This window comes from Pan troglodytes, chromosome 2 (genome assembly GCF_028858775.2).
Source record: "Pan troglodytes isolate AG18354 chromosome 2, NHGRI_mPanTro3-v2.0_pri, whole genome shotgun sequence".
Lineage (NCBI taxonomy): Eukaryota > Metazoa > Chordata > Mammalia > Primates > Hominidae > Pan > Pan troglodytes.
Window position 1 is genome coordinate 27,479,027 of NC_086015.1, and position 15,376 is coordinate 27,494,402.

The following is a 15,376-nucleotide window of genomic DNA, read 5'->3' on the forward strand; positions in this document are numbered from 1 at the left end:
TTCTTCTTGAACAGGTCTGACATTTAGCCTTTCTTCCCCTATTAAAACAAAAACAAAAACAAACAAACAAAAAAACCTCTCTTGTTTTTGTTGAAGTAGTAATGTGTGTATATCATGGAGGTGAGAGGATTAATTGTAAAGCCACCATTTCAGAGTATGTGGGAACTTTGGCCTGGCGCTGCCTTCAGATGTTATAGGATGAATGATGCAGAACTGAAGGTATTCTTCACTGAATTATAAACCAAGAATGGTGGGACTTATCAGGTCATTTGTGCATTTCTTTCATGATCTCAGAATTTAATGGGGATAAGTATGGGGGACAGAGAGAGACATTAGCATGCAAGATGTCATACAGCTGGTATAGAAAATGGAAATTAGAGCCTTTAAAGAGAAACTCTTACTGTTTCCATGGTATAAGTGCAGAGGTCAAGGAGGAGGTGAGCCCTACTAGTTTCTTGCTTTGCCTGGTAACAACAGTAGTGTCATGGGATCCTTCAGGTGTCGCTTCACCAGCTGGAAATGTCTATGACCGGCAGCGCCTCTGCTTGAGTTTTGCTCATGCCCGCTGGGTTTGTTCCACCCACTCGGCCCAGCAGGCTGCACTCAGCTTGCACTACTGGCCTGGATCCCACATCTGCCAAGGGTGAGCCAGGCACAAAGTGGCGAGGGGTGTGTGAGTGAGCAATCATGAGGTCTGCCCACTGTGCACAGCCAGGTACACTGGCTTCAGTGGCAGGGAAGGCAGCTACAGGTGCCAGCTCCGTGCAAGGCTGTAGCTGTACCAGATACACCACAAGAGGCTTCCACTGCAGGCACCCACATCCAAACAAGGGGAATGCAGTGGCACCTGAAAGCTCAGAGATGCCAGGAACTTCAGAGCCCCATAGAAGGTATTACAGTGTGTCACAGCTCTGGCTTAGGAAGCCCTGAGATCTGGGTTCCCAGGAAGGCTGCAGCTCTTCTTTCTCTTTGCCCACAGCATGGCAAATGGAGGAAAGCATGTTTTCTCGGGGTCATGTTTCAGCTAGTTTGTGCTGCAGCTCTTTCAGTCACACCGTCCTGCTCCGGCCCATGGCTCCTGAGCTGACCTGACCCCACCACTGCAGGTTTCAAGTTCTTGTCCCACATCTGGGAAGAATGAAGTTATGCAGACAACTGGAAGGTGAGCAAGAAGAGAGAAGCTTTATTGAGTGACAGAACAGCTCTCAGGAGACTCAAAGTGGTAACTCCTTTCAGCAGGCAGGTTGCACCAATGAGTATCTGAGTCTGGCTGAGTCTGGGGTTTTTATTTGCTCAGAATGGAGGAAGTAGGTGCTGACTGGTCCATGGTCAGGCCTGGAAAAAGCACCATTCGACTGGCTGAAAGGCGTCAATGAAGTTCTCACTCTAAGTTGTAGACTCCACCTTGGATTGGCAGCCCAGTCCCCAGACTTCAGGCTGTTCCTGGCTTGAAGGTGGGATTTCACTGGGGTCCCACCACCTCCCATATAGGCACCTGTCTGCCTCCCACCACCATCAACATGCTATCTGTGGTGCCCAGGCTGTCTATGCTGAGGGGTGCCTGCAGGCCCATGCTGAGCTTCCGTCAATACCCCCGGCCTCCCTCCCTGAGTTCGTCAGAACCCAAAGCTTCAGAGGCGGCCAAGGTGGTGGGGGCAGGAGGCTGGCATGACAGCACCACCCCAAGTGTGTGCACACCCAGCTCGGTCGCAACAGTGCCCAGGCTCAGCTACAGCTTTGCTCTGCACTGGAGCAGGTGCTGGGATTGGGAAGAGGCCAGGGAGTAGGAGCAGGCACTTCCAAGCCTGCAGGGGCAGGGGGCTTTCCAGGTCCTGAGAGCACAGGGATATCTGAGTCAGAACCACTGCTGGGCAGCTGCAGCTGCGCCTAGAAGTGCAGGCTCCCACCCTACCAACTCGGTAGGGTCTGGGGCTCCCACTGGGATCACCTGTTCCCTGCCCCTGCCAGCTTCACAGAGCATGCAGCCCCAGATGTGCCTCCCCCACTGTGGCCAGTGTCTCCACAGTGGCCAATCCAGTTGCGCTACCACCGCCATCAGTAGTATAAACTTACATAGCCATTACTATGAGCCAGGCACTGTTCTAGGCACCTTACATATATTAATTCATTTGATGCTCACATCAACTTTCTGAAGTAGCTACTTTTTCAGAGATGGACAACTGTAACATTAAGAAGTTAAGTAACTTGCTCTGAGTTACAAGGTAAGTGGGACTGCCAGGATTTGGACCCTTCATCTCTGGATCTGAAGCATACTTTCTTTACCACTATGTTATGGTAATAGATTCATGTTTTACAAAAGATATTTCTTTATTATTCTTCAACAAGCATTTATTAAGTGTCTCTGTGTGCAGGTCACTTTTGCTGTTAGTCTTCTGGTTGAATTGTCTTCCACTTCCTCTGCTTTGATAACGTTGGCTTCCAGATAGCGTGGTAGAAGAGACAGTGTTGATGGGTCTTGGAGCTAGATGATTGTGTAAGGAATATTTAAAAAAAAAAAAAATGTAGGTAGTAGGGTGTCACAACCAACCTTTTTAGGAATAAACTAGACAACTGTATGAAGAAATTGTTTATTATTTTCATAGCCAAGAAACAAAAGATGTTCTCATCCAAAGAGAAGTATATTGAGTGTCTTGTAGATATTTAACCTACCTTGGAAACAACTTGTCTTGATAATAACTCTTTATACAGATTACATTTCTTTTTTTTTTTTTAATTAGACTTTAAGTTCTGGGATACATGTGCAGAACGTGCAGTTTTTTGTTACATAGGTATACAAGTGCCATGGTGGTTTGCTGCACCCATCAACCTGTCACCTACATGAGGTATTTCTCCAAATGTTATTCCTCCGCTAACCCCCCTATCGCCCCGCTGACAGGCCCCGATGTGTGATGTTCCCCTCCCTGTGTCCATGTGTTCTCATCGTTCAACTCCCACTTATGAGTGAGAACACAAATTACACAGCTTAACTAGTCTGTCTAAGATAGTTAACTGTCCCTCAGATCTGCCTCATCTTAACTTCTAAATGGAATTTTTACTGTGATTACTTTTGTAAATATTAGAAAGTAATAATTATGCAATTAGAATGATACTGGGAAGCTTTACATTTCACCGTGTATGAGTGGTAACATTTTTGAGAATTGAAAATTTTTGAGAAGGGATTTGGCTTCCTGAAAACTGTGTAGGGGCAGCAATGGTTTACCCTCTTGTCAGAAGCTTGTTTATACTGCAGATAAGATTGGTAGATACATTAAAACTCCACAGTTTCCCTGCCTAACAGGTGGGAGGTGGGGGCGGAATTAATTTAAGAAATATTCTTTGCTACATTTGCTAGCTCACAGGCCCAAGTGTTCTTACAGTACAGATAAGAGAGGCTATTTCTGGAAGCCCTGAGTACCTTGAGGCCTTTCATTACATATTTGAAACATGCCCAGGATGAAAAGGTTGAAAAATATACTCAGATGCTCATCTTAATCTCTGGTGTCCTGTCAAGCAGGGTAGTTTATCATAATGGTTACCTTTCTGGTTTTTTTACTTCAGTCTTCGTATCTAATTGGCAGATGTAGTGACAGGATAAGAGTCTTCACTTTAGAATTAGAGCAGTGGCCCCCACCTTTTTGGCACTAGGGACCAGTTTCATAGAAGACAGTTTTTCAACAGACGGCGTGGGTCGGGGAGATGGTTTTGGGATGATTCAAGCACGTTACATTTATTATACACTTTATTTGTATTACATTGTAATATATAATGAAATAATTATATAACTCACTATCATGTAGAATCAGTGGGAGCCCTGAGCTTGTTTTTCTGCATCTAGGTGGTCCCATCTGTGGGTGATGGGAGACAGTGTCAGGTCATTAGGTACTAGATTCTCATGAGGAATACACAGCCTAGATCCTTCGCATGTGCACTTCACAGTAGGGTTTGCATTCCTATGAGAATCTAATGCCACTGCTGATGTGACAGAAGAGGACATTAGCATGCAAGATGTCATACAGCTGATATAGAAAACGGAAATTAGAGCCCGTAAAGTGAAACTCTTACTGTTTCCATGGTATAAGTGCAGAGGTCAAGGAAGAGGTGAGCCCTACTAGTTTCTTGCTTTGCCTGGTAACAACAATAGTTTCATGGGATAATGCGAGTAATGCGAACAATGGGGAGAGCCTGTAAATACACATGAAGCTTTGCTTACTCACCTGCTGTGTGGCCTCCTTCCTAACAGGCCACGGACTGGTACTGGGAGTGGGGGACCCCTGGATTAGAGGGTTCAGGTTTTCTTCTCTGCGTGTGACCTTGAGCAAAGCACTTCACTTTTCTGACCCTTAATATTATCGCCTTTGAAATGAAGGCTTTCAATGGAAGTGTTCAGCGGGGAAGGAGCCTTTTCATTTTTCCTAAGTATTCCTTTCTTTCCCCTTCCCCCCATATGCATGCTGAGAATCACTGCTGAAGTGAGTCATTTTTACTGCAAGGAAAGGAAGGTATAGTGGAAAAGGGAAAAAAATGTTGAGAACCACACAGCTCATTTCTGGAGTCCTTTCAGCTAATTAAAGGATTGCAGATCTTATAATTCAGTATTTTAATTCTGATTGATTTTATGCCTCATTGTCCAAGTGAATGGATTTCTAGTCCAGTTCTAATGCTTGCTTGCTTCTGTGTTATAAAAAAATTGAACTCTAGATGGTTTCCAAAGTCTTTATAATCATAACCTATTTCTAACAACCTATGTATATACATGTTGAACATCTGAAATTTGAAAATTTTAAATCTGAAAAACTTCTGGTCCCAAGCATTTCAGATAAGAGATACTTAACCTGTAAAAAGTAAGACTTAGTTCTTGTTGATTCCGTGGTTGGTCTTTATGTTTACAACTAAATGCATATTATAAAAACGTAGCTTAAAAGGAAAAGGAAGAATATACAGTTTTTCCCTGTAGTCTTTCTTCCTGCTTCCCAGTTTCTCTGCTTATCCCTGCTCACTACTTTATACAGTTATGTCTCTTAAAATTTTAAGTCTGTTGGCATAGTTGTGTACTCATTGCAAGGTATCCACACATTGGGAAAATTAAATATACACGCAGGTAACACAAAAAGAGGCAGGGAAGTCAAGGAGTGTCATGAACTTACTGAGGAAGTCTTCCTTTCTCAGTGACTCATAGAAGGCTCGTTTACTCTCTAAGCTTGCTGGCTACTACTTTCCCTGGGAAAAGGAAGTATTATGATGATTAAGTAGTAGTTATTTTTTCATTTAAAATATTCTTTTTCTTCTATTTCTTACTCTCTGCTAAGTTGTTGACAGTGATAACAAAGGGTACAGAGTAGGTAACAATAGTGACTTTAAAATGATATTTGGTGAAAGATAGCCAAAATCATTTTTTTCATCTTTACATCTCAAATCTGTAAAGTGTGATTGAGGGTAAATATCATTCCCATTTATTAAGCATTCACTGACAAAAAAGTACAAAATAATTATTTTTCTTGGAATATTTCAGGAGAATTAGAACCAGATGTTTAAGGACTAGGAAGAAGCCTTATGGGGGATAAAATTAACAGTCCATTTCTGCATGGAGTTTAGTGTATGAAATGGGTCTTTTCTATCAGCGTTATTATATCCTAACTTCCTAAGATGTTTTGGTAGACTTTGGCAGTATTGGTTTTTTAAAAAAAAATTAATGAATACAAATACAGGGAATCTCAGGAGTCTATGGAATACTAGTCTTCATTTGTCCTCCTCTCAGACACTACAGTACTGGCCTGTTTCTGAACACCCTCTGGGGCATAGAGAATGCCTTTTCACTGTCAGTATAGAGTTCTTTTTTTCCTTTGATCCAGTTAATGCTGTTTCTTAATATGTCTTCTTCCCCCAAAATTAGAGGCCTATGTCTATGTTTTTATAACGTTTATATTTGCACAGAATGTTACCACTTCCAAAGGAGAACCTAGTACAGCCTTTAGGGGATCAGAAAGGTTGCAGCCAAGTTAAGAACTAGGGGTCAAATAGAATGGTCAGACCTACAGAACATCTTATGCAAAAGCCAGGAGACAAGAAAGAGCCCAGCTCTCTTGAAAGCTCTGCAAGTAATTCCAGTATGATTGGAGTAATAGAGTTGAAGGGGAGCTTTGGGATGACAAGGGATGGGACCAGAAGTGTAAGCAGGAGCCAATTCTTTGTGAAAGACTTTGTATGCTGCAAAGAACTTTGGGCTTGATCGTGAAGAACCTAGAGAAAGCAGGGAAGCAAAAGATCCTACTTAAAGGAGTTTCTGGAAATTGCCCTAGCTGCAGGTTGGTAAACAGATTGGAGGGAAGCACAACTGGAGGCAGGGAAACCATGCAAGATGCTGGTGCCGTAATCTAAATGAGAGCTGATGCGGCCAATAATCAGAGTACAGAGATAACAATGAAGTAAGATTCAACAGGATTTGGGGGACTTAGAGCAGAGGAGAAAAAAGAGGCATGGTCAAGGATGACTCTCAGATTTATGACCAGATTAGAGATGCTAACAGTTTGGTAGGTGATTGTCAAAGGTAGGTAATGAGATACCCAGAATGAAGGTGAAGAGACTAGGTAGCTGAGGGTAGAACCCCTAAGTAGGCAGACATTGAAGAGGACAAACAAAATGGAGTAGAACCCTAAATTAGAGGGAGACTGTCACTAGAGAAACACCTTCATTATTGTGTTGTATGCCAGAAGCTCAATATCCCTGCAGCTAGCTTCCAAAGGGACTTTGGACATAGGTGCAATATATAGTTTGAATGTGAACAATGTACTTTCCCACAGGAAGGATGAATTCAGTTACATGGACTCTGCTTATAAGCAAGGATTGCTAAAGCTTTTGAAAAATCCCCTCATCTTCTTCTCACTACCCTATCCCTGGTAATTTCAAGTCAGTTCCCTGGACTTACAGGGACTGAACACCTATTCTTCAGACAAGATACTCCCTACCTGATCAATCACACACATACTTTAAGAGAATTTCACTGGGTTGTAGGATTGGCAGACAGCAATTCTCACTTGCTGTGTAGTATGATTAGATGTTTTAAACACACAGTTTAGGTATCCATTACCATTAAAACTTTATTTTCAGCTAGCTAATTCCATGAATACTAATTTTAAAAAGCCCATTCCCCTTTGACTTCTTCTAGTTATGCCATCAATTATAATCCCTTCAATCAAGATTTAGACTTAACAATATACATAGCTTATGTTTTTTCAGCATTTGATATGTTCAAGCAAGGTTCTAAGCACTTTTTTTGTAATAATACCATTAAACCTCCCAATAACCTCCCAACTTCTTTGATTCATGATGTAGAAATATAGTGTGAGCTATGTATGTAATTTTAAATATCCTAGTAGCCACATTAAAAAGAAGAAAAAAGAAATAGGTGAATTTTATTTTAATACATTTTTAGCCCACCATTTCAACCTGTAATTATTATTAAATAATTATTAAATAGATAAATAGTAATTATTAAAATTACTAATGAGATATTTTACTCTCTTTTGAGGTACTATTATCTCATATTACTTAAGAAGGGATTGAGGCACAGAAAGGTTTAGTGAAAAGTGGTGGCAAGTCAGACACACTCTTTCTGTGGAGCCAGAATCCCAACATTGCCGAGGCATCCTTCCTCTTTACCTGTCCCAAAGTCAGTGTTAAGTGAAAAAGCAGTAGACACAGCCAAAAACTCTTGGTCTTAGAATCACAGGTGTGGCACAGCAGATTGAAAGTATTCAGTATATCTAAAGCATCTTATGATCTTTAAGATGCTAAGTAAAGACAGTGAGAGCCTAGTTATTTTCGTGATTTTTATTGCATGTAATATTTCAGCTGTACATAGGGGCTCATCCACTGTAGGCTGCAGCATGGGAAGCTGAACACAGTTTGATTCTGTTGCAGAATTTCTCCTGAAGCAGCAACCTTGGGCATTCAGCCAAATCGTAATTTGCTGATATTTTTCATTCTAAAAGATTTACCTCATTGTGTTTTTATTTTGAAATTTAACTATGAAAGCTTTAGGTTTTTTTTCTTATTTAAAAAATAAAACAGTAAGGGAATTGATCATTTTCAGAATGTTGCAAGTGGGAAAACATTACTTAATAACCTAATACCTGAAAATCCTGTTGTTAAATAAACATTCTATTTATTGATAATTTGGATTTCCTAAGAGTGGCAGCAGTGGATATACATGATTTCTAAAGTTCTGCTATATCTAAATATACATCATAAGATTAGGTTACAGAATCATTATTTTTTTTTAATGTACACATCTTTGTAGCCTTGTTTTTCAGTCCTGAAACCATTCTTATAAATTTACAAAGCAGTCAACCTCTTTGAGTGTATTTTTGATCATCTGCAGCATGTAACAGCAAGCACAACAGCAACTGACATTTGGAGGGTTACTATTTTCCAAGTTCTGTGAGTACAGTTCTACTAAAAATTTACAAGATTCGTGCTATAATTATCTCATTTTGCAGTCAAGGAAACTAAGACATAGAAAAATTACACATTTACCCAGGTCCTAACAGGCTTTAAATGCCAAGGCTAGGATTCAGACAACTTAGTCTGACTCCAGAGCCTGTTTATGTTCTTCATCATTGCTCTGTACTGCAAGTGTCCTCTGGCACCAAATTTTATTTGTTCAGCTTGAGAGATAAGTGATCATTAAAAGATTAAAAGATTTCTTTCTCACTTCTTGATTCATGATACAGAAATATGATGTGAGCCATATATGTAATTTTAAATCTCCTGACAGCCAGACTAAAGGAAAAAAATAAGCGAAGCATATTTTCATACATCTTTATGCCAATACATTCCAAGTATTACCATTTCAACATGTAGTTGTTCATTAATAATTATTAAATTAATAGGTAAATAGTAATTATTAAAATTATTAATGAGCTATTTTACTTTCTTTTGCATTAAGTCTTCAAACTTAGGTATATATTTTACACATACAGCACATTTCAATTTGCCCTAGCCACATTTCAAGTGCTTAGTAGCCACATGGCTACCATATTATACCGCAAAGTTTTGGATGTTGGGTTCTCAACTGGTACATATCCAAATAGGAGTGGGGCAGAGGGCTGTGCAGTTCAAGAACCACTGCTGTAAGCTTTGGGATTTCAAGTGATACATTTCTAAAATGTTAGAAGAGTCCAGGTTGCTAAAACCCAATTTTTAGATGAGGGAAATAGTATTAGTTTTATATGCATTTTTTTTTTTTTTTTGGAGAGTCTCACTCTGCCACCCAGGCTGGAGTGCAGTGGCGCAGTCTTGGCTCACTGCAACCTCCACCTCCTGGGTTCAAGCAGTTCTCCTGCCTCAGATAGTATCCCATCTTCTATCTCCTGGGATAGGAGTATTTCAGATACTCCTCCCGAGTAGCTGGGATTACAGGCGCCCACCACCACACCTGGCAAATTTTTGTATTTTTTTAGTAAAGATGGGGTTTCACCAAGTTGGCCAGCCTGGTCTCAAACTCCTGGCCTCAAATGATCTGCCCGCCTCAGCCTCCCAAAGTGCTGTGATTACAGGCTAGTTTTATGTGCATTTTAAAATACCAGTCTGTTTTCAAGATAATTTGTTGCTACTGGCTAAGATTTCTTAAAGTGGCACACTTTGACAGCATAAACCAATTCAGGGTGATAATATTAGCTGTGTTATTTTAGTCCACTGTTAATAACTACATAGACAGCTGACTGACTTCAAAGAACCAATAAAACTTGGAGTTCTGACTGAGAGCCAAATAAAACTTGGAATGGGCAAAAATTGAGTTTATGTTATCTGCAGACATTGCCCTTCTTGGTGAGATACTGCTGTCTTCTGCTTCAGAGTCCCTTCCTCAGCCACACTATTTGGTAGTGACTCCTTATTTAGCCTATATCTTGTAATTTACTGTGGTTACCATTCTTGGGAGGCCATTTTAAGATTTCTTAAAGTGACCCAGAGAAATCGTAGCTTGGTATTTACTAAATGTGTTTGTGTATGTTATTTCATAGCTGTATACGCTCACCTGTGTGTACTTTTTAACTGAATTTATTCATCTACCTTGAAGTAATGTTGTAACTATAAACCTGTAATTTTCTCTACTTTTAAGCTCTTCCTTCTGATAAGCTTATCTGTTCATATTGGGTTTAATTATAGCTCAGGGCATAACCATGTGTATTATTCATCTGAGTGAGTGAGCTTGTCTGGCAACAAGAGGCTGTTGTTGCCAAAGCTTTGTTGTCATCTGGGCTGAATATACTCTGTCTATGCCTCATTGCCAGCCTCAGGAAAAGGAGGTAATGGGGTGATGGGGGAGGAATGCTGTACTGTAGTCCCTTACACCGCTGCTTCTCAATATATTCCAACCCTTTGCAATAAGCTAGGATAACTGTGATTTTATTTACTTCATCCTTTTTTAAACAAGAGAAATCAAACACTAGAAATAAAATGTAACTCTGCTTCATTTCCTATCTCTGCATCTGTTTCCTCCCATCTCCCCATTCCACCTCATCCCTTGTTGTTCTCATAACCACTATCATGAATTTAGGTTTATCTTTCCAGTTAATTTCTTAAAAGACTTTGACATAGATATGTATCCATAAATAATATAAAATATTCATACAGTAGGACCTGTAAATTCATACAGTAGGATCCCATAAATTAAAAAGGGTAGGATCTGTTTTTTATTTATACAGTAGGATCACATTGTACATATGCAGCAAGTTGCTTTTCTCACCATATTGGTAGACCTTTGACATAATTTTTCTTAATATAAGAATTTGGTACCTATGTAATAACGTATCTAACACATGGTAGGTGAGAAAACCTAGTAATAAAACAGAAAGCACCTGAATCCACTGCACACACTGAGAAGTGAAACATACCCAGAACCATTGAAACTCCAGTGTGCTGCTTCTCCAACCTCTGCTCCTACCCAGGAAACCACTCTTCTGAACTTTTTTCTTACTGGTTTTCTTTTCTTACCTCATATTTATGTGTCCCTCAATAGTATATGTCCCTGTTTGCTTGTTTTTAAGCTTTGTAGAAATAGTATCATACTGTATAGATTCTTTTTAGTCTTAATTTTTTATTAAATGTATTTTTAAGATTCATTCATGTTAATCTGTATATTTTCACTGCTATATAGTATTCCTTTGGGTGGATTTACCCATTTTTCCGTCAGTAGCCATTTGTGTTGTCTCCAATTTTGCTATTATAAATAGTGCTTCAATAAACATTCTTCTCAATGTCTTCTGGTGGTACACACATGTAAAAGTTTCTCTGTAGTGTATACCTGGGAGTATAATTGCTATGTTGTAAAATAGGTGTACAGTTGACCCTTGAACAACTCAGGGTTTAGAGGTACCAGCCCCCCGTGCCATCAAAAATTCATGTATAATGTTTGACTTTCTCCAAATTTAACTACTAATAATACTCTACTTTTGACAAGCCTTACTCATAACATAAACATTTCAATTAACACATATTTTGCATGTTATATGTATATATGCTGTATTCTTACAATAAAGTAAGCTAGAAAAAAGAAAATATTAAGAAAGTCATAAGGAAGAGAAAATGCATTTACAGTATTGTACCGTGTTTATTGTTACCCTGAGTTTACATCATCTGTTTACAAGATGAAATGGCAGCTAACCACAACTACAGACCTCAATCTACAGTGTATATCAAGTAATTCAACTTTTTCTTGTAATGGCATGACTTTTCTCTGCTTCTTGGGAGTACTTCCAGAATCACTAGTGGCCCTTCGTATGGATCCCATGGTGTTATTTAAGGTTTACGGTATTGCACAAACACAATGAAAAATATGCGAAAACTGAGAGAGAGCACTTTTTATGGCAATACGCAATTTGCTGGAGAGATGAACTGCTCATGCAGAGACGATTTTTGTCACGTGGCATTTTAGGCATTTTAAGCAGCTATTGGCAATAGCTGAGTTCATTGCAATAGCAACAGGAGGTGGCTACAAAATTATTACAGTAGTACAGTATGTATTATAGTTACTTTTATGCAGTTATGATTTAATACTCTGTGTTTGCTTACATTTCTTTTAAAATGCGCATGGCATCATGTATGGTTTGTGTGTATAATTTTAACTTTGTAAGAGATCGGTATATATTTTCTGGTAGTAAATAAGGAAAACTAATATCTGTGTATATTTTGTGCACCCATGACATTCCTTTTTCTTAATTTTTCAATATTTCTAGGCTAGTGCTTTGTCAGCGAGTTTTTTCAAATTGTCACAAATCTCAAATTTTTCTAATGTATTTTCTTGAAATTTAGTTCATCTAAGTTGACCCACGCAATGCAGACCTGTTGTTCAGGGGTCAACTGTATATTCAACTTAACTAGATGAGCCTATATTCTCATCCAAAGGAATTACTCATACTCATCAGCAGTACATAGGAGTTCTAGTTTTTCCACATCCTCATCAACATGTGGTTTTGTCAGGCATTGATTTTTGCATTTGCATTTTGTAAAATAATATTACTGAATTTTGATTTTCAGTTTCATTTCCCCGATTTTGATGATATTGAGCATTTTCTATATGATTATTGGCCATTTATGTTTCCCTTTTTTTGGAAATGTCTATGTCTTTTTTAATAGAGTCTTTTTTTAGTTGATTCTTCGGAACTTGTGTATTCTCAACACTAGTATTTGGTCACTTTTATATGATCCAAATATCTTTTCTCAGTTTGCAGCTTGCCTTGTCACTCTCTTCAGTCAAACTCTAATATTTTGACTTTTGCATTTCAATATTTAATCCATCTGCAACAGCGTTTGTTTATTTACTGAGGGTAAAAATCCAGTTTCTCTGTTTTTCAAATATAAAAACTTTTCCTAGTCCCATCAGTTGACATAAATCAGGTTTTCATATATGTGTGGAAAAGTTTGAGGAATTTCTTTGAGCTTCCAAAAAAATTTTAAAATCAACTTGTCGAGTTTTGGTTTTAAAAAGCAGTTGGACTTTTTAATTGGAATTATGGTGAATCAATTTGGAGAAACTGACATTTGATATCAGGTCTCCCTACCCATAAACTTGGTATCTCCCTCCATTTATTTAACTCTTATGAGTATTTTTCAATAAGTTTTATATAATTTTCTCCATAAAGATCTTACACATCTTTTATGACTTTATTCATAGCTTCCTTACAAGACCTATTGCAACTCATTTAAAAATACATTTTCTAGGGGCCAGGTGTGGTCCAGTGATGCATGCCTGTAAACCCAGCTACTTGAGAGGCTGAGACCCAAGAATGGCTTGAGCCCATTCTTAGGATTAGCTAAATCCTAATCTCATTTTGCCCTTCTTTTCACCTGAGAGAACTAATACAATTCACTCGACTCATGTGGGCCATATTGTTTTCAGCAAAATTCTCTGAAACTCAGAGACATGTGTACTGCTAGTAGCCATGTGGCTTCTTCACTTGCTTTGTTATTAATTCATCATCATCCAACATACTGACTTAAGAGGCACTAAGGACAAGGTACAGCCTGTTCCTCAAGCACCTTCTAGGGAGGGTAGAAAGAAGCATTAGTTGCAAAACACAGTTATAAAACAAAATGATACATCTTATCCTCTACAGACCTCATTGGTCATGATGTATGGGTCAGGAAGTCCTTTGGGTGGGGAGAAAGAAAGGAAGATTCAGATGGGATATGATATTTGAGCAGAGACTTTGGATAATGAACATTGAACCTCCTTTGTGTTCTCAGTTGTTAGCAAAGGGATCAGACTAGTCATTCCCCAGAGGTCCTTCTAACTTTGAAATTTTGTCTCTGACATCACAAATAATTTCATGCTTTCGTTAAACATTTGTGTTTCTACCTCTGGCCTGTAGTCCTTGGACTCTTGTTCCATAGGCGTAGGGTTGTGAATGGCAAAAGAGGATCTTGGTGTTCTTTTATTAAGTGATACCAACATATTTCACTTCTAGGATAATGACAATATTGGCAATATGAATCTTAACATGAGAGTTAACTGATTAACTTTTTGTGTTTTTATGGAATTGCTCAGTTGGTTATCATAAATAGATTTTGTTAAATTCCAGCCTTTATGTAATTTCTAAGCACATTTCATTTGTATGTCTTATTTCAGTGCTGGACCCAAAGGAGACAACATTTATGAATGGAGGTCAACTATATTGGGACCCCCAGGATCTGTCTATGAAGGAGGGGTGTTCTTTCTTGACATTACCTTTTCACCAGACTATCCGTTTAAACCCCCTAAGGTCAGTATGAAGTTTTCATTGATTTTTAGCAATATGGATTATATTTCTAGATACATATACTTATTCTTAAATATGCATTCTAGGGATGCATGTCTATTCTGTTGTCACAGACAGCTTCCCAGGATTGATAGTGTATAAAATGAAACAATGTAAAAAATTGTAGGTTATTCCTCCACCCCAGCTTTTTACTGATTTCATTGTTTTTTTTCTCCTCCTTTTTCTCCTCATTATCTCCTTTCTTTGTTATATGTTTTAATGTAACATTAAAACACCATGTTTTATGGGTGAAAATGGGGGCATAAGGTTGGGCCAGGGTGAGTACCAGAGCCCAGAAAATCAGACGTAGCCTGGAGCCAGAGCCCAAGCAAGCTAAGCGCAAGAATCAGGCTAAAGGCAGAGGAAGCCTTGCCTAGGCAAGGTTTATAGCACCAGCTATGGAGGTTTGAGTTTTGGTGCCTCTAGAGTTCAGCTGCTCACGTGTAGTACACATGGACTAGTATGGAAAGTATGACCCACAGAGACTTAAAAGTTGTGTTAAAAAATTTAGTAAAGTATTTATAATAGTTCGTTAATGAAACTAATCAATGAAAAGTCATGTATGTTCATGTCTGATGTGGAAGAGTGCGGTGAAATCAGAACATGAAAGAATTCTCACTTATTTAAGCCAAGGTTATATACTTTAGAAAGTCTTCACATTCTTTTCTACTGCCTATAAGTCAGATATTTGACTGTTTTAAATATTGTGTCATCTCCATTAGCATTTGTTCTCCACTATAGCAAAGGAAATGACCCTGAGGACACTATGTTTTGACTACCAAGAAAGAATTCTCGTCTGGCCCTGACTTAATGTCACAATGCACAGGGATAGAAAACTTGTTTGTATTGTGGGTTGGAGTAAACAATATAAAAAAACAAGAATAAGACTAGACGTTCACCATGACTTTCTATAATTCCCCTCCCTCCTCTTTTTTGCCCCTGCTCTTCCTTTCTTCCTTCCTTTCCATTGATGCTTAGATAGTGTTACCAAAGCAAAAAGTAGTAGCTATAATTACCCTCAATGAGGAAACCAAGGACAGAGGAACTAAGTAACTTTTCCAGCATTATGCATCAAGCAAATT

The 15,376-nt window shown here is 38.8% G+C and overlaps 1 protein-coding gene across 9 annotated transcripts in view; it reads left to right on the forward strand.

Annotated features, from left to right (window-relative positions):
* Positions 1-15,376, forward strand: part of UBE2E2 (ubiquitin conjugating enzyme E2 E2) — a 392,844-nt gene that overhangs the window by 286,769 nt on the left and 90,699 nt on the right. For 7 of the 9 annotated variants that reach the window (XR_010155519.1, XR_010155520.1, XM_530592.9 and 4 more), the window contains one exon: positions 14,126-14,258. The exons of the other annotated variants lie outside the window; for them this stretch is intronic. Coding sequence is in view for 5 of the 7 variants with exons in the window: in XM_530592.9 (XP_530592.2) it covers positions 14,126-14,258 (133 nt within the window). In the remaining 2 variants the exon portion in view is untranslated. The remainder of the gene's footprint in view (positions 1-14,125; positions 14,259-15,376) is intronic. 9 annotated transcript variants of the gene reach the window in all.